This window comes from Phyllopteryx taeniolatus, chromosome 17, assembly GCF_024500385.1.
Source record: "Phyllopteryx taeniolatus isolate TA_2022b chromosome 17, UOR_Ptae_1.2, whole genome shotgun sequence".
NCBI lineage: Eukaryota > Metazoa > Chordata > Actinopteri > Syngnathiformes > Syngnathidae > Phyllopteryx > Phyllopteryx taeniolatus.
Genome location: NC_084518.1, coordinates 16,722,983 through 16,749,208, shown reverse-complemented (window position 1 = coordinate 16,749,208; position 26,226 = coordinate 16,722,983). Strand labels below are relative to the sequence as shown.

The following is a 26,226-nucleotide window of genomic DNA, read 5'->3' as shown; positions in this document are numbered from 1 at the left end:
CGTCTGTGTGGGGCCGCGAAGACTTCTGTGCAGTCATGTGACTGCCAGGCTCTGTTTGATTGGCGAATTGGACTCAAACGTCACTCATGGTTACGTTGGATTGGTCAAACAAAGTCCTGTGACAGAAGTCATTCTGAGGGACCGAAACAAATAGACTGTGCAAGCAGCAACGCTTTCTAGATAACAACGAAAGTAGCGAGCAGAATGGATTAGCGTCCCTTCTTGACAAAAATACACAAGTAAAAAAACAGAAGGTAAAACGACCGACAAGTATAGTTTATCCACAAAGGCCGAGGCCTCGGACCTGGACAAGGACGACTCTTCCAGTTTGTTTACCGAGGCGTGCACACACAAACAATCAGCTTGATCAGTTATGTATAATCGCTGAAAAATGACACTATTAGCTATTGCTGTAATCGTTCTGCAATGCCACAAGTTGCCACAAGATGGCGCCGAAGTTTAATAGTTCCAGGAGACATTTATTTATTTTTACATGCAATTTAAAACTTTATTTTAACCTCATTTACAAATGGTGACCCGGCCCATCTGTCTATTTCTGTTTTTTAATTATAATGAATGAATTTAAAATCAAACTTGAGCACAAAGGTTTGCCCGCACCTGGTTTCTACCCTGCCTGACCTTCGACATCACAGCAAGTATGAGGATGTCTTGCCACGCAAGAGTTGGCATACATCATGGCCGACACCACGCGGCAGCTCCTCCAGATGGCGCTAAGCTTCCGCCGCCACCGAGAACCCCATCCTGCCCCTTTTCGCACACTGCTTGCTTCTTCTTTACGTTCCCTTTTTGATTTCTTGGCCAGCCTGTTTAGCTAGCGAACTAGCCTGGCCTGCATTAGCGCCGCCCTCGGCATGTTGTCTTCGGAAAGCGAAATCAATTACGTCTGCATTGCTTCTAAATGTAGACACCGTACAATTGAACTTAGCATTCTTCCCGCTTAATTTCTGTTTGTATTCATTCGGCAGCGCGTTTAGGCCGCCAACGAGTCGGGCCGGAATCAACGGCGCCCTCACCCGGTAGCAGCCGAGAAGCGAAGGCCCTTATGTCGCCATTGTTTCCACATGTAGCCTAACTACAACGTACAATATAGTTTGGCTCTTCCAACTTACTTCCTGTGAAAACCTCACACGCCAGCCCGTTTATTAATAGTTTAATGTTCTTGTGCTGGTTTTATTTAGTATGTTTTGATGTTGATTTTTTTAACTCATTCACTGTCAGCCTTCCCAGTTAACATGGATATTTGGCTTCTAAAGCCGTCAATGGCAGTGAATGTCTTCAGTAGTTTTTGTTGCTATTTTAAAAAATATTTTATGTCTATATCTTAATGTTAATTGGTGTTTTTAAAATATTTTTTAATTTAGCATTTTATATATTTTATTATGCGTTGTAGTATCTCAGATTAATGCTTTTACTTCATTTTTAATGTGTTTTTTTTAACACCTCAAAAAAAAAAAAACATTTGTGCCAAATTGTGCGTCTTTTACAGCTGGACCTGGAAAGTGGAACAAAATCCAAGATCAACGTGGCCATCATGAAACCTTCGTGAAGTGCACAGGTGACATTTTGACATTTCACATTCTTACCTGTCACGGAAGATTAGTTATTTTAAAAAGGGAGCAGTTGTTGGTAGGGTTTTCAGATCATTTCTCTGTACTTTTGGGACCTTTTTGTTTTTTTTTGAGGTTCCGCTTTAATTGGACGTCAATAAATTGTGGATTTATTTTTATTTTTTTTCCTTTTTCAGGTTCTGCCGCGTCTCGCTTCCTCGCCCGTGACTCACGCAAGAGAGGACAAACCTGATTGAAAGTCACGCGTCACACACCCTCTTACATTTTAAACACAAAAATCCTAAACTGCTAAACTAAGTGTGTATTCTTTCAATGAATTGTTCACCCGCAGTCCACAGGGACTGAAGATGGAAATTAGCCATGGACTATAATCTTGTACAGGCTCAGTTTATTTCTTGTAAAAGCAGAAGCAGGAAGTGACGTGCCCGAGGAGCCCGAGGGTGCGACAGGTGAGGTGAAATCTTAAAAAATGATTCGCACGCTTTGTCATCATGTCAGTGAGCATTCGAGAGTGAAATAAGGACGCTTTTCAAATAACATTGTTTTGTTTTTTGCCCCCCTCGCCCCACAGGAAGTGACGCTACACAATCAAGGTGAGTTAAATTAAATTTTTATTTTTTTTTTTTGGGGGGGGGGGGGGGTGTTTTACCACTTCACTGTTAATTTGGATTTTAAATGACTTGTATGTACAATTCCTGATAAGTGTTCTTTAGAGATTACTGGCACTGCCTGTAAGAATGTTTTGGGTTAAAGTAATAATAATACTCATAATAATAATAATAATAAGGGGCGAGCAGACACTTGTCATGCAGGTAAAACCAGGCGAACGCGACACAAACATGAACTCGGCTGGCTGCACCTGTTGCCTGTGTACAAGTCACTTCGAGGCGGGATATTCAATTGTCTGATTACGTTTTTTTTTTTTTAACTTATATATTTTGTGCTTTTCAAACTTAAATATGGGGGGGGGGGACTTAAATAATGATGCGATAAAAATACTTTGCACATGAAAGCTAAAGACAAAATGTTTAAGAAGGAACAGTTGTAAAAAAAAATGTCATGCAACTGTATTGTACTTAAAAATGAAATACTTCAATATTCAAGTCAAATGTTCTGCACTGGATTAAAATAAAAGTTTAAGATGCTGTAAAACGTACACAAATACCACACTGAGAATCACTATACTTATAGAACACATATATGTTAGTGTGTAATAAAATAACTGAATATTATCATTAATTATAGTACTATATGTATTATTATGTTATCCATTATTTTACATTTACATTTTTATTCTGTATTTTATATATATATTTTTTAAATCCAGCGATTTATATTTTTACGTGGTTAATATATCTTTTTATTTAATGTTGCTTTTTCCCTTTTAATTTAGTATTTTATAGTTATAGTTATACTGATAGTTGTATTTGACTTAGTATTTTACGTTTATATTTTTGTGATTTTTATTGAGCATTTTGTCTTAATTTACTTGTTTATTTTGTAGTATTGTATGTGTATATTTGCATATATATGTATGTCTACACACACATTATATATATATATATATTCATTTTATATTTTTCATATTTATGCTTTTTTTTTTTTTTTAGATCTTTATTATTGTAACTGACGTTTGCATATGTTTGTATTTCTCATTTTGTATTGAATGTGATATTTCATTTTAACTGTCCATTTTCCATTTCACATTGACATTCTCCAGAGTGTAGGTTTTACCGTGTTGTATATTTCTATTTGTATTTGCAAAAGTCTTTCTTTCTTTTTTGTTGAAATGTCAAAAGAATGAAAAGTGAAAGAAGCGATGTCGCTCGAGGTCGCGCGGTCGTCAGCGTGATGGAGCCGGCGGAGCTGCTGCTGATCAAGGACCAGTACGAGCTGGCCTTCCGCTGCCTGAGCCGCGGCCTGACGCTGGACGAAGGCGGCAATGGCTCCGAGGCCGCCGAGTACTACCGCAAGGGCCACCAGCACCTCATGCAGGGCCTGGGCGTGCCCACCGGGGGGCCGCGTCACCGGGGGCCGCTGTGGGAGCGAGCCCGCGAGCTGCAGCGCAGAATGCGGGGCGCCCTGGCCACCGTCAGCGCCCACCTCTCCGCCCTGGACGCCTCGCAGGCGCCCCCTCCCGGCCAGAGGCGGCGGCTGCTCATGGACCTGACCCCCAGCCTTTACCCCGTGCAGCACCTGTACCCCTCCATCCCTCCGCTCCTCCCGGCGAGTAACGCGCAGCCCGCCATGTCCCAGCCGCCGGTGTACTCGCCCCGGCCCGCCGAAGGCCACCGCAGTCTGGCCGGCGGGCCGAGCTCGGCGGCGTCGGAGAGCGCCAGCGAGCTGCTCCTCATCCCCGCCGGCGTGCAGATGTTCTTCGTGGCCCCCGGCGGGCAGGTGAGCGCCCTGTCGCACCCCGGATACCTTCGCATCGTCAGCTTTGACGCCCAGCCGCCCGATGAGAGGGGGCCCGTCTTCCTGGATGTGAGTACCTTTTGTGCTTTCTTGACTTTTATCAATGCATTTTTTTGAGAGGCATTTCGAATATTTTGAGCCTCTCGTGTAGCCTCATAAGGTGGGCACATAAAAGAAGTATAAATACACATGAATGCAGGCAAACATAGAAATATGACATCAACAATGTATCATGAAAATAAAAGAGCATATCTTTGAAACATGTAAAAAATATAGAGACACAAATCTAAAATACAAAATAAAACTATAAAAGTGTACATGTCAAAGTACAAATACAGTATAAAATACAAAATGAAAATGAAAGAATAATATGAAATTGTAAATACAATAAAATACTCAATAAAATCAGAAAATAGCAATACAAAATACGAACAAATACAATCTATGAAAACTACTTGCAAATATGTAACAATAAATAAAAACATTTAAATACACAATATTAAATACAAATGTCAAAAATATCAATATAAAATCACAATATATAGCAACACATATAGCAAAGTACCTGCTCTGTACTTATAGAAAGTTGATGTACATACTATACTTCAGTCAAAGTGAAAAAGATTGAAATGTACTCTTAAGTACAAAAGTAAAAAGTAAATATATTTTTTGTCATCATTTATATAAAATACCAGTTTTGATAACTCGGCACAATTTAAACAAAAATATATCTTCACACAAAATACTTTTCCTCTTATTAACTTACTAACTAAACTAAACTTAAAACTAAGAAACGGAGCTAATTACTGCTAACACTGTGAATTTTTTTTTGGTTTAATTAGCTAATGATAACTGAAAAAAATGCACCTTACTTAGATTAGACTGCAGATTTTTTAATGTTTTTTTTTTTTGAGGGGGGGGGGGGGGCAGGCACAACCCATTCACCACAAATCATTCTTGTAGCCAAAAACATCAAAGAATTCTCTTGAATTTGGCCAAATATTGCTTCTCCGAATCGAATGAACGCTCCCTGGATCGCGATCTTCACTTACAGTAACGAAGTATCTTGTACTTGGTTCCTTCCAAGTTCCCACCACTGAACAAAGAAGTTGACGGCTGCCATGTTGCGCGCTTGACACTCGGCGCTTTTGTTGGGCAGCAACACAATGGCCGCATTAACGGACGAGTCAGCGCTTCTGTTGTCTTTCACACAGCTCGTCATTGTGCCGCAAAAACTCGCGACCGACCGACCGACCGCTGACAAAACAAGACTTCTTTTGTTTAACCGAGATTTGTTCATGAGTTTACGTATTTGTCAGAGCAGTGTTTCCTAACCTTTATTGAGCCAAGGCGCGGTTTACCTTAGAAACATTTCACGGCACACCACCAAACAAAAATGCCCAAAAGTTGATCAACTTCAATCACGACGATCTCAATTGACTCGCAACTTTACTGACAGTGTGAAATGTGGGCCTGTTCAGTTAGTAGGTACACGGTTGAGCGCTTGTAGGCGAGGATATTTGCCAGTTTATTTTCTTTGATTTTTTTATTTTTTTTTTGGGGGGGGGAATCATGTAACGTTTGTGCACGTTTCGTGCAGGTGTGCGGCTGGCTGCACTCGCTCACCCGGCACACGCCGGTGCTGCTGGCCCCCTCCGGCATCTTCATGCTGCCGGATAAGCTGGCACCCGTGCCGGGCGCCTCTATCGGCGTGGTGCTGTCGTCGCAGCTGCCCGCCGCCGACCGAGAAATGTTCCGGGACCTCATGACGCAGCTGAGTGACTTCAGGGTGCAGGTGGGTGCGCCAACAGAGCATGTTTTTGGGTCACTACGACATGGTATGAGGGTGTATTGACAAAAGAAATCCAAGCGCTCATCAAGACTTTGAATTTGAGGTACGACTCCGAAACACCAAAGCGTACGAACCGCGAATACCAAATGTTTTGGTGATGGTTTTGTTTGAACAGAGTCCCGACAGCGTGGGCTCCGAGGTCGTCAGCCTGAGTGAGACGGTCCCCCTCGGTCCTCAGGTGGTGTTTCCCGAGAAGGGGGTCAAAGCGCCTCTTCCGACTTGGAGTGAGAAGATGGGCCAGGGACTCATGACAGGTGACAAAACAGGAAGAAGCAACTTTTTTTTTTTTTTTCATCTGACAGAAGGATTACGATTTTTTTGGTCGCTGATATATTAGTCTTCTGTTTTATGACATGAGCCTAAAATGGCAGACTTCCTGTGACTTTTCAGGAATGGCTTGTTGAGACTTGAGTGTCTGCGGATCTACTCATGATAAACACGACTACAAAATTTCGCATCGCTAACTAAAACTAGCTTCGGGGGCTACATTTTCAAATTGCCGTCCATGTGTGTCCAGGGGCGACGCGGTTGGGCCACGAGGTGGTCAGAGGGGCCGAGGCCACCACCAGGGTCATTCAGAAGGGGGCGGTGAAGATCCGGGACCGGCTGACGCCCGAGGACACGCCCTCCGAGGTCAGCCCGCAGGTCTCCAAGGGCCTGCAGGTGGCCAAGCAGGCCACCGGGGGCGCCTTGCGTGTCAGCCAGTACTTGGGTGAGCTGGCAAGAACTCGCAAAGGTCGCGTAAAAAAAAGATATGAGCGCGTGATTACTTGCATGTGTGTTGACAGTGGACGGTGTGAGCACGATGGCGGAACATCTGGCGGAGAAGGTGGCGCCTCACGTGAAGAAGCACGGGGCCAAGCTGATCCCGGAGTCCATGAAGAGCAAAGAGGGCGAGCCGTCCAATCTCGAGGGAGCCAAATTTGTGGCCGCCAGAAGCCTGCTAGGTGAACATTATTTCACTCATTTTGCATCCTCCTCCTCATTAGCGCAAAATCCCATGATGCAACGTGATTGGCTAAATTTGCCTCTTCAAACCAAAATGGCAGACTTCCTTGGTCTTTTCAAGGCATGTCCTCTTGAGACTTTTTTGAGGGTCTAGTCATGATAGACATTGCTACCAGATATCAAGTTGCTAACTAAAACGAGCTTAGGGGGATGAATTTTTCTTTTGTAGCAAACGGACAAAATCTTCAAGACGTGTCTATTTTCGAAATGGCCAAAATGATTAAAAAAACACACAAAATGACTTTTTTTTTTTTTTTTTTTGCTCGTCCACTTATGATAGACATTTCTACCAAGTTTCATGTTCCTAAGTATTTTAAATTTTTTTGTAGCAATCAGACAAAATGATTCGACAAATAATTTAAAAATTCCGGGCTCTTTTCAGGCATGACTTCTGCAGACTTTTTTTTTTTTTTTTTTTTGTCAGTCTGCTCACGATAGACACGTTTATCCAATTTTACGTCGCTAACTGAATCTGGCTTTCGAAATCGTGTGACTGGCCAAAATGACGGCAAAAAACTGAGAAACAAAAATGTCTGACTTCCTGGCTACCAAATTTCACGTGGCCAAGTGCAACCGGCAGATCAAAACATTGTTTTTCACGCACACGTCAGGCTTCACCACCGTGTGGACCAGCCTGGAGACGGGAGCCAAGCTGGTGGGCAAGAGCGTGACGTCCGAAACGGTGGACACGGTGACCTACAAGTGAGTCGAGCTCTCCTCACCTTGCCGTGCTCGCTTCCTGCTTGGGAACTTCCTGATCTGGTTCTTCTATTTGCATCTTTTCAGATTTAGAGGCTTAGGGAAGCTATTAAACACGCCCGGCGACATCTAACTCTTCTTTCCCACTTCTTTCCTTCTACTGGCTTTTTGGTAATGTATTTATGCTTGCAGAGTGAGTCACTGGAGGTTTTTCCCCAGTCAATTTTCCCCATTTCTGGTGTGCTTGGGTACTGCTAACTAATAAAGGAATGTGGATAAAATATGTAAGTCAATTTGGTTTTTATAGCACTCACAGAGAGGACTCGAAGTGCTCGGTTGAAATATTGCCATGCATACACTACTCACAAAAAGTTAAGGATGGTGCGTGACCCAAAAAGTCCAATTTTTCACCCTCATTTTTGTGTCGTGTCGTGTATATCAAATAAACAATCGCAAAAGTTTACGTTCAGTTCAAGAAAAACACAAATCTCGCAAATAAAATCAAAATGAATGAAAATCAAAAACAAGCTCGTAGTCCTGTAGTGCCTGCTTTTAGAAATATTTTTTAGAGACCCTGTAAAGTGAATACAGCATTTATTTTTTTTTTCTCAGTACATTATACATATTTGAAGATAATTGACTATATACACGACAACACAAGTTTCCGGTCATCATTTTTTTAACTGCGTGATAACGTGGGGTTTTGCAAGATCTATATTCAATAGTTCGGTGCTGGTACTTTCAATTGTTGAAATTTCATCAAAAATTTTAACTTTTTAAAGACTGAGGGATAGCTCCTCCAGCCAACGCTGCACCCATTATGTTGAGCGATAGCTTGTCGCTAGCGCCTCTTGTTGCGGCGGGGACAGGCCCTGCGGCGACCCTGCGGGATATATTCCATCCACTGGAGGTTTTAAGCAGCTCAAACACGGAGGGATGTGCGGGCATAAGAAAGAGAGTTGCGAGACGAAGTAGCATCCATTTTTCAGCAGGCATTCAGCAGACACGCCCACAATGTTTGAGAACGGAGACGAGGGCGCTTGATTTTTCAGGATTTTGAAGCCTCATTTTATATACTTGAGCATTTTTTCGGCAGGGTTGTAAACAACACTCTTCTTTGTAGTGTGTCAAATTTAGAAGACACACAATTTGCCTTGACAGGGTAAGTGCTATAAAAAAAACATCCATTGAAGAGGCAGCGCTTAGCTTTTTTTTAAAATTTATTTAATTTTTTTAAAATAAGAAAGTGCATTCCACAATTTCATATTTTCGTTTTTCCACGTTTGACTTGTTTTCTTGTACGTCTAACCTCCTCGCGGCCAAGGTACGGCAACGACGCGGGCCAGGCCACCGACACGGCGCTGCGCTCGGTGACCGACGTGGGCGTGACGGCGTACAACGTGGACAACTTGGGCCTGAAGGCCATCCTGAAGACCACGGGCAAGGAGATGGCCAAAGGCATAGTGAAGAGCTCCAAGGGCGCGCAGGCGGACGAAAGCCACGAGTGGACGCCCGGCACATCGCAGGGAGGGCAGGCCGCCACCAATGACAACAAGGACAAGGAAGTGCAGAAAGACAAGGTGGACGAGGGCAAAAAAGACACTTGATAGATAGAAAGCCAGACATTGGACATTTGGAAAAAAATGCTTCAAATCAGGTGGGGGGAGGAATAGAATTTCAGACTGTCTCCGAAGGCAGCATCTGACTTATTTAGATGATGTATAGGTAGGCTGCTAGGACCAGTATTTGGACAGACACACACAAATAGACATATGAAGATAGTTAAGACAGGTGCTTTGGAAACACAGATCGATAGTAGATAAATAAATAGATATATTGGATAGATGACTATCTTTGTAAAAGCAGATTTGTTTGTATTGGATCACGTTTGATTGTGTACCGAGTCAGTGGACGCAACTTTCGCTATAATTATAAAAAAAAATTCTAAATTGCTTCATGAACAGTGTTTTTTTTTTTTTTTTTTTTTTTTAACATTATCCTTTCACCTTAATAGCCAAATGATTATTATTCAAGTCATATAAATTGTTCATAATCGATGGTTAATTGTCTTAATTATGCGCCACTGCGCGTTTCTCTGGCGATCGTAACTATTTAAGAGGCTTATTGCCTTTCACTTCCGGTTTCGCTTGGGAGCCAACCAGTCAACCAAACGACTACCGAGTCTTTTGGTAACATTTCCTTGCGTAAAGTGGAACTATTGATTGTTTTAGTCTGTCACTGCTTCTAAAGTGAATAAACTCACTATAAACGATTAACATTGGCGAATCTGATTCGTTAAAGTATGACTTTTGGCCCTAAATTTGTACTGTACTTTGATTTGGTGAAAAACAATCTTCACAGATTAAAAGGCAACTCACAGTCTCACAAATAGTTTCATTGTTACATTTTATCGTCAAGTTTCGTTTTCCACGATGCTTCTGGAAACGCCGTTTGCTGATGTAAGCGTCCACTCGACAAGAAGGTAAGTGTGTGTGTTTTTTTTTTTATTCGGGCTATTGGTTCTGATTTAAGAACGTGATCTGTTTGAAATGTACCATTTAACATCCAAATTCTACCCCCAATTAATAGCGTATCCCTTTTTAAAGCACGGCTAGTTTACGAGCTAGCTAGCGATGAGCGAGTACTCCTCTCGACCTGTTTCCACTCTTCGGACGAGTCAGTAGGAGGAGGAGGAGACGAACAAGAGGAGTCATGTTTACATTCTTGATTTCCTCCCTTTCCTCCTCTTTCAACAAGTCACCTGCCGCCGAGGGCTCGGCGGAGGCTGCGGCCGTCGGTCAGCTTGACGGGGGCGGGCGTCCGGCTGCCTGCCTGATTAGCCGGCTTGTTTCTGTCAGCACTTTGGCGTCATCACCTCCATCGCCATCATCGTTATCGTTACATGAGCTTTATCGTCAGGCCGCAGACATGAGCGGCAAGCTGGGAGACCTCAGCCCCAAACAGGCTGAAGCGCTGCGACAGGTAAGATCGTCGGAACGGTAAAGATTGCGCTTATATTTTACTGCTCAATACAAAGCAACAACAACGACAACAACAAAACTTGAACAGCAGGTAAGATAATAACATTTTTCAATAATAATTTCAACATTTTCAAAAAAAAAGGAAGCGCTGCACTGGGTAAGGCGAAAATAATACATATATTTAAGTTGTTTTTTTCTAAATATTGATATTTTTTAATATTTGAAGAAATTGAACTTGACATAGCACTGCACCAGGTAAGGAAATAAATAAATGTAAAAGTAATTATAGTAAATATTAAAATGCATTACTTTTAATAGAAAAATAAAAGTAAATAAAGTAATATATATATATATATATATATATATATTTAAATATTCCATCGTTCTTCCTAAGCATTTATTGTGAATATATTATTATTGCAGGTGTTTATGTACTGTATCGATGGCCGAAAATGCAAAACCTTTGACTTTTTTAAGAAAACAACAACAAATAACATTTTCTTGCACAATGCTATTTGTCAAGGTGAAATCCACCAATCGGAAAGTCCTACAGCTGGGTTTGCATTTCAATAATAATTATATATAATTAAATTAATATAATTATAATTATAATAAAAAAAAAAATAATAATAAATTAAGCTTTTTTCTTTTGCATTAAAGTGTGGTTCAAAGTCATTTATAGCACAAATCTGTGCTAAATTTATGTAATAGTTTGTCATTAAGACTTTGATGTATAATTGTACATAAAGAGTAACTGTGCACCTTTTCCTTGTATTGATCTGAATCTGGTTTGGTTCCGTTTGAAGTGTTCCAAACAGCCAGTAAAAGCGCCATTGTGGATGTTTTGCAACTCTCTCAAAAGGATCATTTTGTTGCTAAACGCTGCCACGCTCAAGTGTGCAAAGTAATTGGTCACCGAGTCACATGCTTCAGCCGAGATAAAATGCACAACTTGTTTTATATGTTTGCCCCGCAGCCTCTCGGTGATGAATAAAACCGAAAAAGATGGGATGAGATGTCCGTCTTGGACGTTAAAAGTTCTTGTTCTCACGTGCGCACTTTTCACTCTCCTCAGTTGCGCGAGAGGATTGAAGATATTCTTGCTCAACTTCCTGCCCAGCATGACCACTTCCTGCTGCGCTGGCTCAGAGGTGAGCCATCAAAGTGTCCAGATTGGAGACATCCAACGAGATTCAAATGTTATATATAAAAAAATATATATATATATATATCACGCTTATCTGTTGTTAAGATACTTGTTTACTTGCTTTGTGCCTTGAATCTTCTCTTTGCAAGTCTCACAGAGAGCTCGTTTCTTCATGAAACCTGGCGGGCCAATTCTATGCGACATCACCTTCAAAGAGGTTTACTAATAATCAAGTTTTACGACATAGGGATTAGCCGAAGAGGACCTCATTTATATGCGTTATCTTGATATTACAGGTTAGGGGAGTAATGCATTAGGTGCACTAATAATCTAGCAAGAGCCAAATCAATAATGATTAAATAGTTCACAGAAAATACACAGATACGAGACAAAAATATACAACTATTGGGGAAAAACTATTTTAAAAATACAGCAATATTCGGGGAAAAAAAGGAAAAGTACTAGAATGCTGCAAAATATTAGAAAAAAGGATATTAGATTAAAATTACCACAATTTAAGAAAAAATAAAATGAGAAAAAAAAGACGCACATATTAGCAATTTTTTGAAAAATACTATGGTACATATAAAAGGATACAATATATTAGCCAAAAATACTAAAAATAAACATATTACATGAAGACACAAATATTAGAAATACACAGAAATTCTGGGCAAAAATGAAATACTAGGGATAAAATACAAAAGTATCTGGAAAAATTGAAAAATAATAGCTGAAAAAAAATATCAGGGGGAAAAATACTACAAAAAAAGCCAAACTACCATAATAAAATTATTGGATAATCGTCCAGCATATTAGACAAAAAAGGTCCCAAATTTTAGATGGAAAAAAACATGAACATACACAAATATTACACGAAAACTGGACAAATATTCTGCAAAAATACATATATATTAGACATAAAATACACATAGATTAGGAAGACCCTAAATAAAATACATTATAAAAAATAGTCTGTAAACGTTTTTTGAGTAGATTGTCGACAGAATCCCAACCCTCACCAAGTTTGTTTTTGCCTACATAGTACCAAAGCCCAACAAAACCCAAACCACAATGACAGCAGTTCAGTAGGAGTTCCTGTTGAGATTAGTGCTGAAGCATGGAGGCCTGGGACTCTTGTGCGTTTCAGGCTAATCCGCAACTAATCGCATTAAAAGGTGCACTGCGACAACAGAAGGGGCAGACACGCCGTTGCCCCATGCCCCACCCCAACCCCCCGCTTTCATGCCACTTGATGAGAAACTTAACAGACCAAATCCCACATTCAGTCAACTTTTCGAGGACATCTGTGTGTTTGGACGACAGGAGCTATTGTCCAACTGTATTTCTGGGGTGAGTCATCGGGAATACAAGAAAGCTAGTACAATCGTACCTCGACGAATGAGTGTCCCAACTTACATTTTTTGGGGAGATATGAACCAAATACATATATGTATTATCCTGCCCTTGTGTGGCCGAGGTGCTAATCATGATGCCCAAACTGTTTAATTCTTTACATTCTATTTAATGATGTTATTACTGAATATTTTTTTAAACAAATAAAATACAGTACTTTAGAGTGCTATTTTTCTTATTTAAAAAAAAAAAGATGCTCAGCAATTTTTGTTGGTGTTTTATGTGAGGCTGAAACCCACATTCCCATTCATTCCCATTCATTTCAGTGTGAAGTGTTGAGTTGGGAGCGTGGTCACGGAATGAATTAAACATGTAAGTCAAGACGCGACTGTATACTATTGAATAAATATCTCGAGGACTTGAAAGTCTTGCGATAACTGAAAATACTGCAGGTGACATCTGGCGTGGAGCTTTCAAAGCGGAGTCATTTCCGTAAAAGCGTTTGTTTGGTTTGTTTGTTTGTTTCTTAAATCATGGTAGCACAATGTCAGCTGCTGCTTGACACAGTGGCGCGCTTGTATTGTCGGTTCCACGTCAAGATCCAATTCATTCTGAGAAGAGATGTAAGTGTGTAAATTGTAATGTGTAAAAAAGTGGGTAATGTTCATTTCACACTTTTTGCACAGACCCTCGTGTTTCTTGTTTTCTCACGTCAACATAATAATAGTCAATCACAATCCATTCAGGGATACAGCTTGCTCTGTTACTTCAAAGCAATATGTATTAATATTTTCTTTTTTTGGAATATGTTTTTGTTGTATTTTAGAATTATTTAGTATATACATGCTTTTCAAAATGATTTTTCTTGATTCTTTAAAGCAATATATTATTTTACCTATTCATTTATTTTAAATGTTTTTCTTGTTTCACAAATTTCTTAAAAGCAATACAATTTATGTATTAGGGTTTCTTTGGTTTAAAATGATCTATAATAGCAATAACAACTTTTACTTTTTATTTTTTGTTAGTAAATGTTTGATATTTATAGTATGAAATCTATTGTAATATAAACATACTATTTATTTTAGATAATTTTTCCCTTTTTTTTTTTTTAGTTTTGCAAATGTAAAAGCAAGATCTTTTTTTTGAGTATGTTTTTATTTAAAACTATATTTCTTTATAAAAACTGTAGTACAATTTTATAAGTTATTTCAATATTTTTTTTTTTTTTGTGATTTTTTTTTTTGCGAGTTTCTTAAAAGCATAAAAAAAAACGGGGAAAAACATTCCATAGAAAATCATGGCAAAAGAAATATAATTACGTTTTTGGGGTCAAACCAATCATTATGAATGTTATGCATCATACTTGAATATCCTCATCGACGATGAGCAACTTTCATCAAAATGTCCCCCCCCCCCCCCCCCCTTTTTTTTTTGTGTCTTTTAGCCAGAAACTTCAACATCCAGAAGTCGGAGGCCATGTTGCGAAAGGTTAGCGTGCGCCCTCTGCTCAATGCCGCCATTTGACTTTGCCACGCTCAAGTGTGATGTCATTGCAATGAAGTCTCTGATAAGATAAGATACAGGAAGAAAGTCCACGCGTTCCAAGTTGGGAGCTAGGCCACTTGTTAGCATCGTGCGCACAACAACAGGAAATTGTTAAGAAGAAGAACATGCTGTCATCAGGTTTTAATCAGTCCCACTATCACTGTGCGTGTGTGCACGTCTGTGTGTACCGATAACACGACGACTCCGCTTCCTGTCGACAGGGCAGTTATTCCCTCCTTAAAGTACTAAACACCGGTTGGTCGGCCACTTTGTGGTCAGCTCCACGAGAGGGTCAAAAATCTGAAACGGCAGCAATGCCGCTACGTTTACATACTCTGAATTACTATAGCAACAATAATAATACTTTAATAATAATTCACACGATCGCGCTGTTCAATTTTCTCCTCTTTCTTGCAAGGAGTAGTGTACCCAATGAAGCGGCCTGTGAAAATGTCTACGAGTGCTTGTGTGTGTTGGTTGTCCTTCCAGCACGTGGAGTTCAGGAAGCAAATGAAGGTGGACACCATCATCAGTGACTGGCGGCCTCCTGAGGTGATGACGCAACGACAACAAAAAACATAAGCCACAACAAAAACTCATAGCAACAAATGAGCGTAAGAGAAAGGAGAACAAAAACAACCAACTCGTCAGCAATAACAACAACAAAAATGACTACAAAATACAGCGGAAAATTACACACCCAACAAAAGTAACAACATAAATAGTTAATGTGACAACAATGATGACAAAAAGAACAATAACAACTAAAAAGGCCAAAATGACAACTGTAATAACCAAACAAAAATGTGAGTAAAAACAAAAACAACAGCACTAACTCCAATAAAAATGAAAAACTTAAACATTGATAACAAACAACCAACTACAACAGCAAAATCGATTGACAACTGTAACATAACTCAAATAAACTGAAAAGAGACAAAATACCAGCAAAAATGACAACTTAAAAAAAAGACAAATGTCAACTAACAACAAAACACAAATTGATAGATAACTATAACAAAAACGGCTAATAAAAAAAAGCCAACTGTAATAACAAAAATCAAAACAAAAATGACAATAACAACCAAGACCCAAATGACAACTGTAACAACAACAAAAATGGCAAATGTAATAACATAAATGTCAATAACAACCACAAAAAAAATGAAAATAAGACAGCTGTCGTGACAACAAAAATGAGAACACATAAGAAAATGACACCAGAAGAAGACAAATGAAAACTGAAATGGCAACAAAAATTACAATAGCAACCAAAACTAGACCAAAATGTCAGCTGTCACAACAACAAAAATTGACACCAATAACCCCAACAAAAATAAGAACATGAATAACCCAAAAACCAAGCTTGTTGCGTCTTGCGTGTCAGGTGATCGAGAAGTACCTTTCCGGCGGCATGTGCGGCTACGACCGCGACGGCAGCCCGGTGTGGTACGACGTGATCGGCCCCGTGGACCCCAAAGGTCTCTTCCTGTCCGCCTCCAAGCAGGACTTCCTCCGCTCCAAGATCCGAGACTGCGAGATGCTGCAGCGAGAGTGCGCCGCGCAGTCGCAGAAGGTCGGCGCCGGGCCGCGATGCATCATGGGAAGCGGCGTGGTTCATGCTAATGCTAACGGCGTGTGTGTCGTGTGGTCCAGCTGGGCAAGAACGTGGAGGCCATCACCATGATCTACGACGTGGAGGGCCTGGGACTCAAACACCTCTGGAAGCCTGCCATTGAAACTTACGGAGAGGTCGTTCTCACGCCGCTCGCACTCGCTTTCCCTCTCACACATTTGACAGCGTTGGCTTGTGTACCAAATGAAGTGAGCGCCGTGTAGTCTGGAAGTGGTTCAACAAGCGCTGTCACATGTTGTGGTGTCCTCAGATCCTGCAGATGTTCGAGGACAACTACCCAGAAGGCCTCAAGAAGCTCTTTGTCATTAAAGGTAAATCCAGGACGAGGAGGAGTCGTCACGTTAGGCCACGTTTCAAATCGCTAATGAATCCTCCCGGAACATTCCCCCCTTTCCCGCAGCTCCCAAGCTCTTCCCTGTGGCCTACAACCTCATCAAGCACTTCCTGAGCGAGATCACGCGGCAGAAGATCTTCATCCTCGGCGGTGAGACACGCACGCCAGCACGCGTCCTTCCTCCGGGGTTCGCCTAGATAGATTCTGACGTGACAGGTGTGTGTTTGATTCCGCAGCCGAATGGCAGGAAGCGCTGCTGGGGCACATCGCGCCCGAGCAGCTGCCCGCCATTTACGGCGGGAAGCTGACGGACCCCGACGGAGACCCTCGCTGTCGGACCAGGGTGAGTTTGGATCCTGCTGCTGTGTTAGACTTGAGCTTCGTCATTAGCTGATAGCAACGAGCTTGCTTCACTTAGATCAGGCGTGACCACTTCCAGCCCGCAAATTAATTTATTTTTTTCCATCTGTCGGATAGTGACTTAAGATTTTTTGTTAAAAGTTGGCTTGTTTAACATTAATAAAAATTGATTCATAACTTGGGTCGGAATCTTTAAATGTTTTTTTTCATATATATATTTTTTTCCTCTTAACCAAACCACGTAACTTATGTTAGCCTGCTAGCTAACACAATGCAAAACACCATAGATGGGCCAACAAAACTAGCATCGACCTTGCTGTTTCTAAACCTTTCAACAACGTATATTTGAACACAAAACGGTAGCAACACATGCAGACAGAGCATACAACTCTCAGGCACATTCTTTATCCATCCATCCATGCATCCATTTTCGACTAATATTATTGATATTTAGTTGCAATGGTCTGCTTCTGTGTTTCATCATCAAATCATCAAGTATGTCTGTTATACTGTCCCCTGGTGGCCAAGGCCAATTGTGTTATCACTTTGATTTTATAAAGTAAAAATACCCTACAGTGCTATCTTTCGCTTTTTTTTTTTTTTTTGCAAAAGCCACATTGGATAACTGAGCACGTTTAATAAACAAAAGAATATCTCGTCTACCATCGTGCATTTGTAGGACTCGCTTCTCGGAAGTGATGGAATCTTTTTTTGAAAGAACAGAATGGATCTTCCCGTTTTTGTAGCGACTCGGGAGGAAATTGCAGAAGAGTCGACCACAAAAATAAGCAATTTGCACCCGCTTCCTGGCGTAGACGCTACAATACCGTAGTAGCTCGCTCAAGTTAGCATTTTGGGGTGGCTTTGCTGGTAGCTTGGTTGTGGTGGTGACATCATCATCCCTCATGCTGCTGCTCTCTTACTGTCTCTGTAGATAATTAATTGGGCTCAGGACAAGTGAGGCACGGACGGAAGGCACCGAGTTGAAAGGCGGACGCTTTTTCTTGCTTTCTTTTGTAATGGAGCTAGATGCATTGCTACTGTGTGACGTCACAAAGGTTTCGACTTCGATTAGCATTCACGTTTTGAGAATAAATCCTTTTTGTGAATGCCGTGTCACACTGCAAATGGTCTTTTTTCACGACAATAAAATAGTGTTGTTTTTTTTTTTGCACCTTTATGAATAAATTATTTGTTAGTAATTGAATTTTTTTTTTTTTAAATGCTAAAGAAGAAAAGTGATTATTTTCACTGTGAAAAAATAGATAATATATAGGTAAAGAATAATAATAAATGATTTCTTCTGCATTTCGAAAAATTTTTTTTGACATGACAATATACTAAATATATAGATATATGTAAATGAATAAAAATGAATTAATTTATTTTCTACATTTTTTGACATGTTGAATAGAAAAAATACCAAAATATAAATTGGTTTCCATATTTTTTCCAGATGTTAAATAAAAGAAAGCACATTCAAATTTTTTTTGTTAAAGTAACAATTTAAATATAATAACTCAACCCTATTTATGGAACACTTCAAAGCATTTTTTAAAATAAAAATGTGCTTTTTTGTAAACAGTCTGTGACATTGAAACACTCCTGCAGTGGCTCCACTGTCGCTTTCCAGGGGTGTCAAACAAATTTTTGTCATGGGCCACACTTTAATTATGATTTCCTGTTATGACAGTGAAACCATATTAATGTATAATCACCTTATCATATTATTACATACAGTATACACACAAAAACAGCCTGCTGTTCCCTCAGCAGGCTGTTGGTGGTGTATGAAGTTGTGGTCAGATGGTCATGTTTAATAAAAATAACAATGATAAAATGACAAAAGGTATATAAATATAACCATTTCTGCTGTACATTTTTAGAGATGATTTTTTTTTTTTAAATGCTAAAAACCACTACACATTAGCATGTTGACTGCGAACGAAGCTAAAAGTTAAGGAAGTGTGTTTAAAAATATTTCAATCCACACTTAATCATGTGCACTGTTACGCCGCTCCCTGTTGGTAAAACATTCTCGCGTGGAAGACTTTATTAACGATTTTGTGCACCGCGAGCAAGCATACCTTGATAATGGTGATTTCTTCATGTGAGTAAACCTTTTTTCTTTGTCCATAATGAACCTCCCTTCTAAAAAATAAAAATAATGAAAGAAAAAAAACCCCAAGTTTTATGTTTTTTTTTTTTTTTTTTCTCCCCCAGATCAACCATGTGGGCCCGGTTCCTACCTCCTACTATGTGCGCGACCACGTGTCGATGAAATACGATCAGTGTTTGACGGTCAGTCGAGGGTCCACGCGACAACTGGATTACGAGATTCTCTTCCCGGGATGTGTCCTCAGGTCCGGTCAGGTTTTTTTTTTTTTTTAACCCACATCGGTCCATTGTGACAAACCCCCCCTCCTCCAAAACAACACTAATTTGTATTTATCCATTTCATTTTTTGTTGTTGGAAATACAGTACGTTTTATGTTGGAAATAACAGTTTACGTGTCCTTATTTGGTCTTTGATCTGATTCTCACGCAATTTCAATTTGTATCTGAAGAGGGGGGAAAAAAGGGAGAATCTGATTTATGTATACTAGTTCAAACCTGTATTTTATTGTTTTATTGACTTTCAGCTAATGTTACTCCAAATTTTGAGTTTCTATTTATTCCGCTGTCGGTTTTTATTTTAATCCGGAAATATATTTTTAGTTTTGATGTGTTTTGTGTGTGTGTGTGTGTGTTTGTGTTTGTGTGTTTTGTTTATAACATCAGGTGGCAGTTTTCCAGCGAGGGCGCCGACATCGGCTTCGGCGTCTTCCTGAAGGCCAAAATGGGCGAGTGGAAAAAGGCAACCGAGATGGAGGCGGTGGTGCCGAGTCAGCGCTACAACGCTCACCTGGTGCCCGAAGACGGCTCGCTGACGTGCGAGCGCCCCGGCGTGTGTGAGTGCGCCCTGCCTTCGCACACGCTCGCATGCATCATAAACATGAACACACTCAATTGGGTGAAACTCATTTCTCTCTTAGACGTCAATTAAAAATGATGCCGCCTCCAAAAAAGATTGTATTTGCCAAAGCACTACTTTTCTATTAGACAGGGCTGTGGCCTGATGAAACGAAGCTCCTCCCCTCACTTCAACATAATTCCTCAGCACCAAAATGCCACAAGGTGGCGGCAAAGCACTGATTTTCTATTAGACAGGGCCAGGGCCTGACCAAATAAAGCTGCTCCCTTCACTTCAACACAGTTCCTTGGCACAATGATGGTACAGATGGCGACAAAGCGCTATTTTTATAATAGACAGGACTATGGCGAATAACGGAGGATATCAAACATTGATCAATTTAAAACAATAGATTTCTACTACGATTGTGGCACTATGAAGACAGTGTTTTGGTGTAAAAATCTAAATGAAAAAAAAAATTCCAATATTCATTTTCTCTTACTTCACAGACTTTATCGTGTAGTAAGATAACCAATGTGATTAGCAGTCATTTCACCATTTAATCCTAAATACTGTACTGATTCCCACCCATTGTGTGCAATGGTGTACAGACGTGCTGCGATTCGACAACACGTACAGCATCTTCCAGGCCAAGAGGATCAGCTTCGCCGTCGAGGTTTTGCTGCCCGACCGCTTGAAGACGCAACAGGCCGCCGCGGCCCCAGCGTCCGGTCAACAACAAGACACGACGGCAAGCGGCCAATCGTAGTCAAGGATGTCAGAAAAACTGGAAAAGAGAGAAAAAAAGCATTACTTGAAGCACACCAAAGAGCTGAAATGTGTTTATGTTCCCACCAGGAGAGCCATTGGTTGAGCATTGGCCTCAAAATATTACCTCCTCCAAAGATGTTGTCATCACTACAATAACAGTATTATAATAAAATAACTATTATAAGTTATATTTGATTTATGTGTAAACACTCAGGTGTTTTGTTGTCGTGCATTTCTGAATGGAACAAAATATTGGGAAGTCTACCAAAAGTAAATGTTTTTTTAGGTAAATTGTATTTATTTTTTATGCGATCACTACATTTTTTTTTTGTCACTCATTGATTTCAATGTGTGTGTATGTGTATATATATATATATATACACATACACACACACATATATATATATATATATATATATATATATATATATATATACATACACACACACACACATATATATATATATATATATATATATATATATATATATACATGTGTATATATATATATATATATATATATATGTATGTATATATATATTTTATTTTATTTATTTTTTGCTTGGGTTTTCTAAGCATACTGCAGCTTCTTCTCAGTCAGCTGGCATAGACTCCAGCTCACCCTAGATAAGATATAGAAATGGAATGGATGGATGTTTATTTTAATCCCCTTCTAAAACAGACTAAATCTGTATTTTATTCAAATTACGACATGCAGACGCCACTTATGCACTTCAACAGGAGGTTTTATTTTAATTACCTGAATTTTCAGGTACTATTAGACCAAAATAGTTATTGGGGTGAAGTTACATATGTGGAAAACCTTGGCATAAGAGTAAATAAGTCAACTTTAAAAAAAAATTATTTTATGTATTGTTTTGTTGATTTGTATCCTTATTTGGCATTTCTGATTGTTGACATCAGTTATTTTTATGAGGTACATTTCACGTTGTTGTTTTTTTTTTTGTAAATGACCAAAAAGTGTGTCTTTAACTGGTAGCAATACCAGCATCAAACCCAAAAAAAACTCTTTGCCTAAAAATGTTTTCAATGTTCTTAATACTCACTTCATCACTGTCCACTTCCGCGCCACTTAAGTCTCCCAAAAGACGGCAGCGTCCCCTGGTGGTAAAACCGGCGCCACGCACCAACCGGAAGCGGCCGTTTCCATGGAAACCAGGTGACCCAAACTTTCTCTTCCATCCGTTAACAATGAGCAAAGATTATTGTAAATATGACATGGCGCGCCTGCGAACTGAACTGGAGCAAGAACGAGAAATCAAGTGAGTTTTTCTACTTTTGTTTTTCCACTTGTGTTTGTGACAAAAACGTTGTTGTTGTTGTTTTGTTTCTTTTAACAAGAGACATGCTGGAGGAGTCTGTACGGGACCTGCGGTGCACCATGAAGGAACTTCAGGACAGACTTCAGGGCGTCGACGGGGAAGGTGACGGAAGAGAAAAGTTTCTGGAAGCCGACTGTGCCCAATTGTGACGCCATTTTGTGTTTGTTTTTTGATGTCTATATTTTTTGTGCCAGACAACGAGTGGAAGACCAGATACGAAACCCAGACCGAGCTCAACGTACAGCTACAAAGGCAGCTCGCTCTTATCCACGAGAGGCTGGAAGACCTGCGTGGGAACCCAGTGGGTGAGATGACACGGTCTACTAATGAGAATATAGAAAAAATACACCGGTACGGCAACGTCGTCGCCATATTGGATGTGGCAAAGTGGAACAATAGTGAATGCCTTATTCATATGCTGTTTTGAGACGTACCAACCGGTTTACACTCACAACCGGATTTAATGGGATTAACTAACTAGCTTTTGATTGTATTCGGCTGTTATAACATCATTATGGAACTAGAGTTTGACTTACATGACTTGCGTATAGATGTCACAGGATGGCGGCAAAGCACTTAAAATGGAGAGGACCATGGAGCTTCAATCTAGCATGTACACAGTCATGAACCCATGTCACATAAATGACTGTAGTTGAATTATTCAATGCAAATACACCATCTTCACATGAGGCTCATCAATCATATCAATATTAATAGATAGCTAGAATATCAAAACCGTAAAAGTCAGTTCAATATAAACTTTCATGCTTTTTAATTAGAAACCCCCTATGTCATACCTTAATGTTAGGATATTATCAGTAATTGGAAGTAACAAAGTACAAATACAGTACTTTTTACTGGACTTGAGCAGATTCTCCAGGTTTCGAGTATTTATACTTTTTACTTTTGCTCCATATGCTTGAAAACAGATATCTCTACTTTCTTCTCCTTACTTTGTCAAAATAGGCTCATTACTTTTTGTCCAACTTTTTTTTTTTAAATACAGCTCTTGTACTGGATCTCATTAGCTGGTGTTCCTAATGAAGTGACTTGTGAGCGTACATAAGATTTCATTTTTATGCGAGCAAGAATTTGTGTTGTTTTCCCAGATCGACTGGCTTCTATCCGATCCTTCGATGACATGCCACCCGTAAGTGTTGACTTTTCTCAATCCCGCCAGCAGGGGGCGGCAATTGAGTCCTTTGATATTGGGCGCCATTATGTTTCTGCAGGAGTCATTGCGACATCACCTCAAGCTGCTCACTGACGAGAAGTCCGGCCTACACAGTCAACTGGCCGACTGTCGTGTCGGCATCGAACGAGAGGCAAAGGTCAGTCAGACTGGACCTGCTGCATTCCGTGCGTCTGCTCTATGCAAACTCTCCTCTTTCTTGTGGGGGGCGGAATCAGGCGTTCCACAAAACCAACGACGAGAGGCGAGCCTACCTCTCGGAGATCGCCAAGGTAAGTGTCCTCCTCCGTGGATGTTGCCGTGACAACCGCTGTCAATCGGGATATTCTTCTGCAGTTGTCGTCAACCGCGGACTCCCAGAGGAAGCAGTACTCAGTCCAGCCACAGAGGGCCACAGAGAGCAAACTGAGGTACAACAACAACCCGAGGGCTGGATGACTAGTTTTCACCTGCGATTTGTTTCAAACCTATGTTTTAATATGTTTAAATGTCTTTAAAGTGTGTCGGACAGGTAAAAGCATTTTTTTTTAATATGGTCTCTATCGTATATTTTCACCTATTGTGGGTAGATCTGGAATGTATCCCTTGCAATAAGTGTAGGTTCGCTTTACAGTGAACTCCTGCATTTTTGCTGTTTGTTCGCAGATTTTTGGGGGGAACATATCTGTTATTTGCTGAAAAATCTCATTGATTTGCGCTTTTTTGCGTTCAGGCTAAAGCAATTCAATTATTAATTCAGCACCATCTAGTGGAATCTCGGGGTTGCTGTTAGGTTGAAATCATTCCTAGTGTTTTTTTCATCTGCGTTTGATATGTCCTGCTTTGTTGGCGGTCCTTGAATGCACCTCGTGCACTGTCAAAATTGGAAGTATGTTTCTGCTTCTCTCTCGATGCAGCTACTAATAGCTTTTATAGTCAACTTTGCAATTTACGTTACAATTTTCCTGTATTCCCTAACACACACGTGTCAAACTCACGGCCCGGGGGCCAGGCCCGGCCCGCCACTTGATTTTATGTGGCCCGCGAAGGCAAATCATGTGTGTCAACTTCCATGATTCTTGTTAAAATCTGCACCGAAATTTCAAATAGTCAAATATCATAAATGATCATGTTGAGATACGGCAAGCATTTTTGTGTTACCAAACAATGAAAATAGTTGAAAAACTATAAATTACCCTTGATTTCTGATTCCAAAACTTGTTCATAAATGTATTGTGTAAATATGATGAGGCGATTAAAGACTTTTATGGTTTCACAGTCATAACGGCCCTCTGAGGGAAACCGTAACTACAATATGGCGACAAAAATGAGTTTGACACCCCTGCCCTAACACAACAGACCAGTCCCAATTCTTATTGATTTGTCGTCAAACTTAAAATAATTGCTAAAATCTTGTTGTTTTTTTAAATAAATGTAACACCAGATGGCAGCGATAGCTGACATTTCTTCTGTGTTGTGTGTGCGCGCAGAGCGAAGCAGCCGAGCAGAAAGTCTGAGGCCGACGCCAAGAAGGGAAAAGCCAGAGAGAGTGATGCCGGAGGAGGAGGAGGAAGAGGAGGATGTGTGAAAGGTGGAGGAGGTGGAAAAGGAGAGCTGAAAAAAGCCCACCTTGGAAGCAGGTTGCCCACCCTCAAGCACCACGTGAAACACTGACTCACGTGAACATGTCTTCTTTTTGTGGAACTCTCACACTTTCACAAAAAAAAAAAAAAAGCCTTCTTTCTACCGCACGCGTGTTCCGCATCCAGCGCACAAGCGGACACCCACGTGTGTAAACGCACACGTCGGCGTAAGACACTACTGGACTAAAATGTTGTCCAAAATGAGTATTTGTCTTCTCTTTGTGGACACTAACAACTCCAGTGGTGACTTGGGACACCAAACAGGTATTTCCACGTATGTGTTATTTCAGCGCCGTTTAGATGATAGTTATGTTAGCGCATCTATGGCGTTTTGCATTCTTTTGTACTCGACGTTGCTCGTATCTCGAAAAACTCCCAAGTCGGGTCACTCGTGTCTCTTACCGTTTAGTCAGTACAGTGAATCCCGCATATTCGCAGTTTGGCATTCGCTGATTATTATTTTTTTTATATATACGTCCATTTTATGCTTGCTGTTTTGTTTTGGTGTTGACCTATGTTTACAATGTTTCAAAAGTCTGTTTAAAACGTGTGAGAGGGGTAAAACTACTTTAAAAAATGATATTTGTGTAAATGGCCTCTTGATACAAGATTGCAGATTTTCATCTATTCATATACCCCACGACAAATGGGGCTTCACTGTATTCGCTTTTGATGTCGTGCTTGCTGGTCGGTCAGGATACTTGCGATTCCTACCCTTGTTATGGGGGTGTTTCTAATAATTTGACTGCCTGCCTATATCCAAATGCCCAAATATTAGACACAACCTTGCAAACTACAAGCACAATAATAAACATATTGTTAAATGAATACCTTTTTGTGCAGATCGCCACAGACGTGCGTTTCGCTCGTCGATCGCCACTTGCTCTGTCCAACCAATCAGAAGACGGAAAATTGCTGACGTCATCGCGGGCCAGCTAGCTAACAGTCTACAATGTCTTTTGTCTACCACTAGATGTCGCCACAGAGACACCAAAGATGACACTATCCGATATATCGGCTTCGTTCATGTTTACGTATACGGTATGATATCATATTTGTATGAATAAATGAGAGGTATGTAATTAACTTTTGTCTGAAGAGACCTGCCACAAGGAAAACAGCATTTTAGCAAAACTGTCTTCAAACCATCATCTCATCAAGCAAAGCTAAGGGTAAAATTGACTTAACTATACTAAAGCCTAAAGAATAGTATAGTTTATAGGACACATCATCTAGTGAACCATTAAAATGATCATTTTCTCTTTTGAAATCAACTTTTATGGGGAGGCGTTTTTTGGGGGGGAAGGATGCAGCTGCACTGTGTGAATGTGTTACAAATGCTTGTGTTCATGTTTCATGTGTGCGTTGAATGGGAATCACGACACGCGTGACGTAGCTGAGGAGGAGGAGGAGGAGGAGG

The 26,226-nt window shown here is 40.3% G+C and overlaps 3 protein-coding genes across 4 annotated transcripts; all 3 read left to right on the top strand.

Annotated features, from left to right (window-relative positions):
* The first annotated feature begins 880 nt into the window (after positions 1–880).
* sparta (spartin a) lies at positions 881–9,839 on the top strand. Of its 2 annotated transcripts, XM_061751368.1 has the most exons (11): positions 881–1,037; positions 1,508–1,576; positions 1,766–2,038; positions 2,161–2,182; positions 3,389–4,073; positions 5,605–5,799; positions 5,972–6,110; positions 6,374–6,568; positions 6,645–6,803; positions 7,476–7,566; positions 8,888–9,839. In XM_061751368.1, exons 5-11 carry the CDS (start codon positions 3,390–3,392, stop codon positions 9,168–9,170), a joined length of 1,746 nt encoding a protein of 581 aa, XP_061607352.1. In that variant the 5' UTR covers positions 881–1,037; positions 1,508–1,576; positions 1,766–2,038; positions 2,161–2,182; position 3,389; the 3' UTR covers positions 9,171–9,839. The 2 variants fall into 2 exon arrangements, with proteins under 2 accessions (XP_061607352.1, XP_061607353.1); XM_061751369.1 differs by lacking the exons at positions 881–1,037; positions 1,508–1,576; positions 1,766–2,038 and adding an exon at positions 7,651–7,734 and having other exon boundaries at positions 2,045–2,182; positions 8,888–9,026.
* A 411-nt stretch (positions 9,840–10,250) lies between these two features.
* On the top strand, positions 10,251–20,844 carry LOC133467009 (SEC14-like protein 2). The gene is made up of 12 exons (XM_061751370.1): positions 10,251–10,545; positions 11,620–11,695; positions 14,495–14,538; positions 15,085–15,147; positions 15,983–16,171; positions 16,252–16,347; positions 16,482–16,542; positions 16,632–16,715; positions 16,802–16,908; positions 19,149–19,288; positions 19,707–19,876; positions 20,490–20,844. Exons 1-12 carry the CDS (start codon positions 10,276–10,278, stop codon positions 20,645–20,647), a joined length of 1,458 nt encoding a protein of 485 aa, XP_061607354.1. The 5' UTR covers positions 10,251–10,275; the 3' UTR covers positions 20,648–20,844.
* A 377-nt stretch (positions 20,845–21,221) lies between these two features.
* Positions 21,222–26,111, top strand: ccdc169 (coiled-coil domain containing 169). The gene is made up of 8 exons (XM_061751677.1): positions 21,222–21,932; positions 22,012–22,094; positions 22,187–22,297; positions 23,102–23,142; positions 23,225–23,323; positions 23,403–23,456; positions 23,521–23,594; positions 24,654–26,111. Exons 1-8 carry the CDS (start codon positions 21,691–21,693, stop codon positions 24,835–24,837), a joined length of 888 nt encoding a protein of 295 aa, XP_061607661.1. The 5' UTR covers positions 21,222–21,690; the 3' UTR covers positions 24,838–26,111.
* The last annotated feature ends 115 nt before the right edge of the window (positions 26,112–26,226 follow it).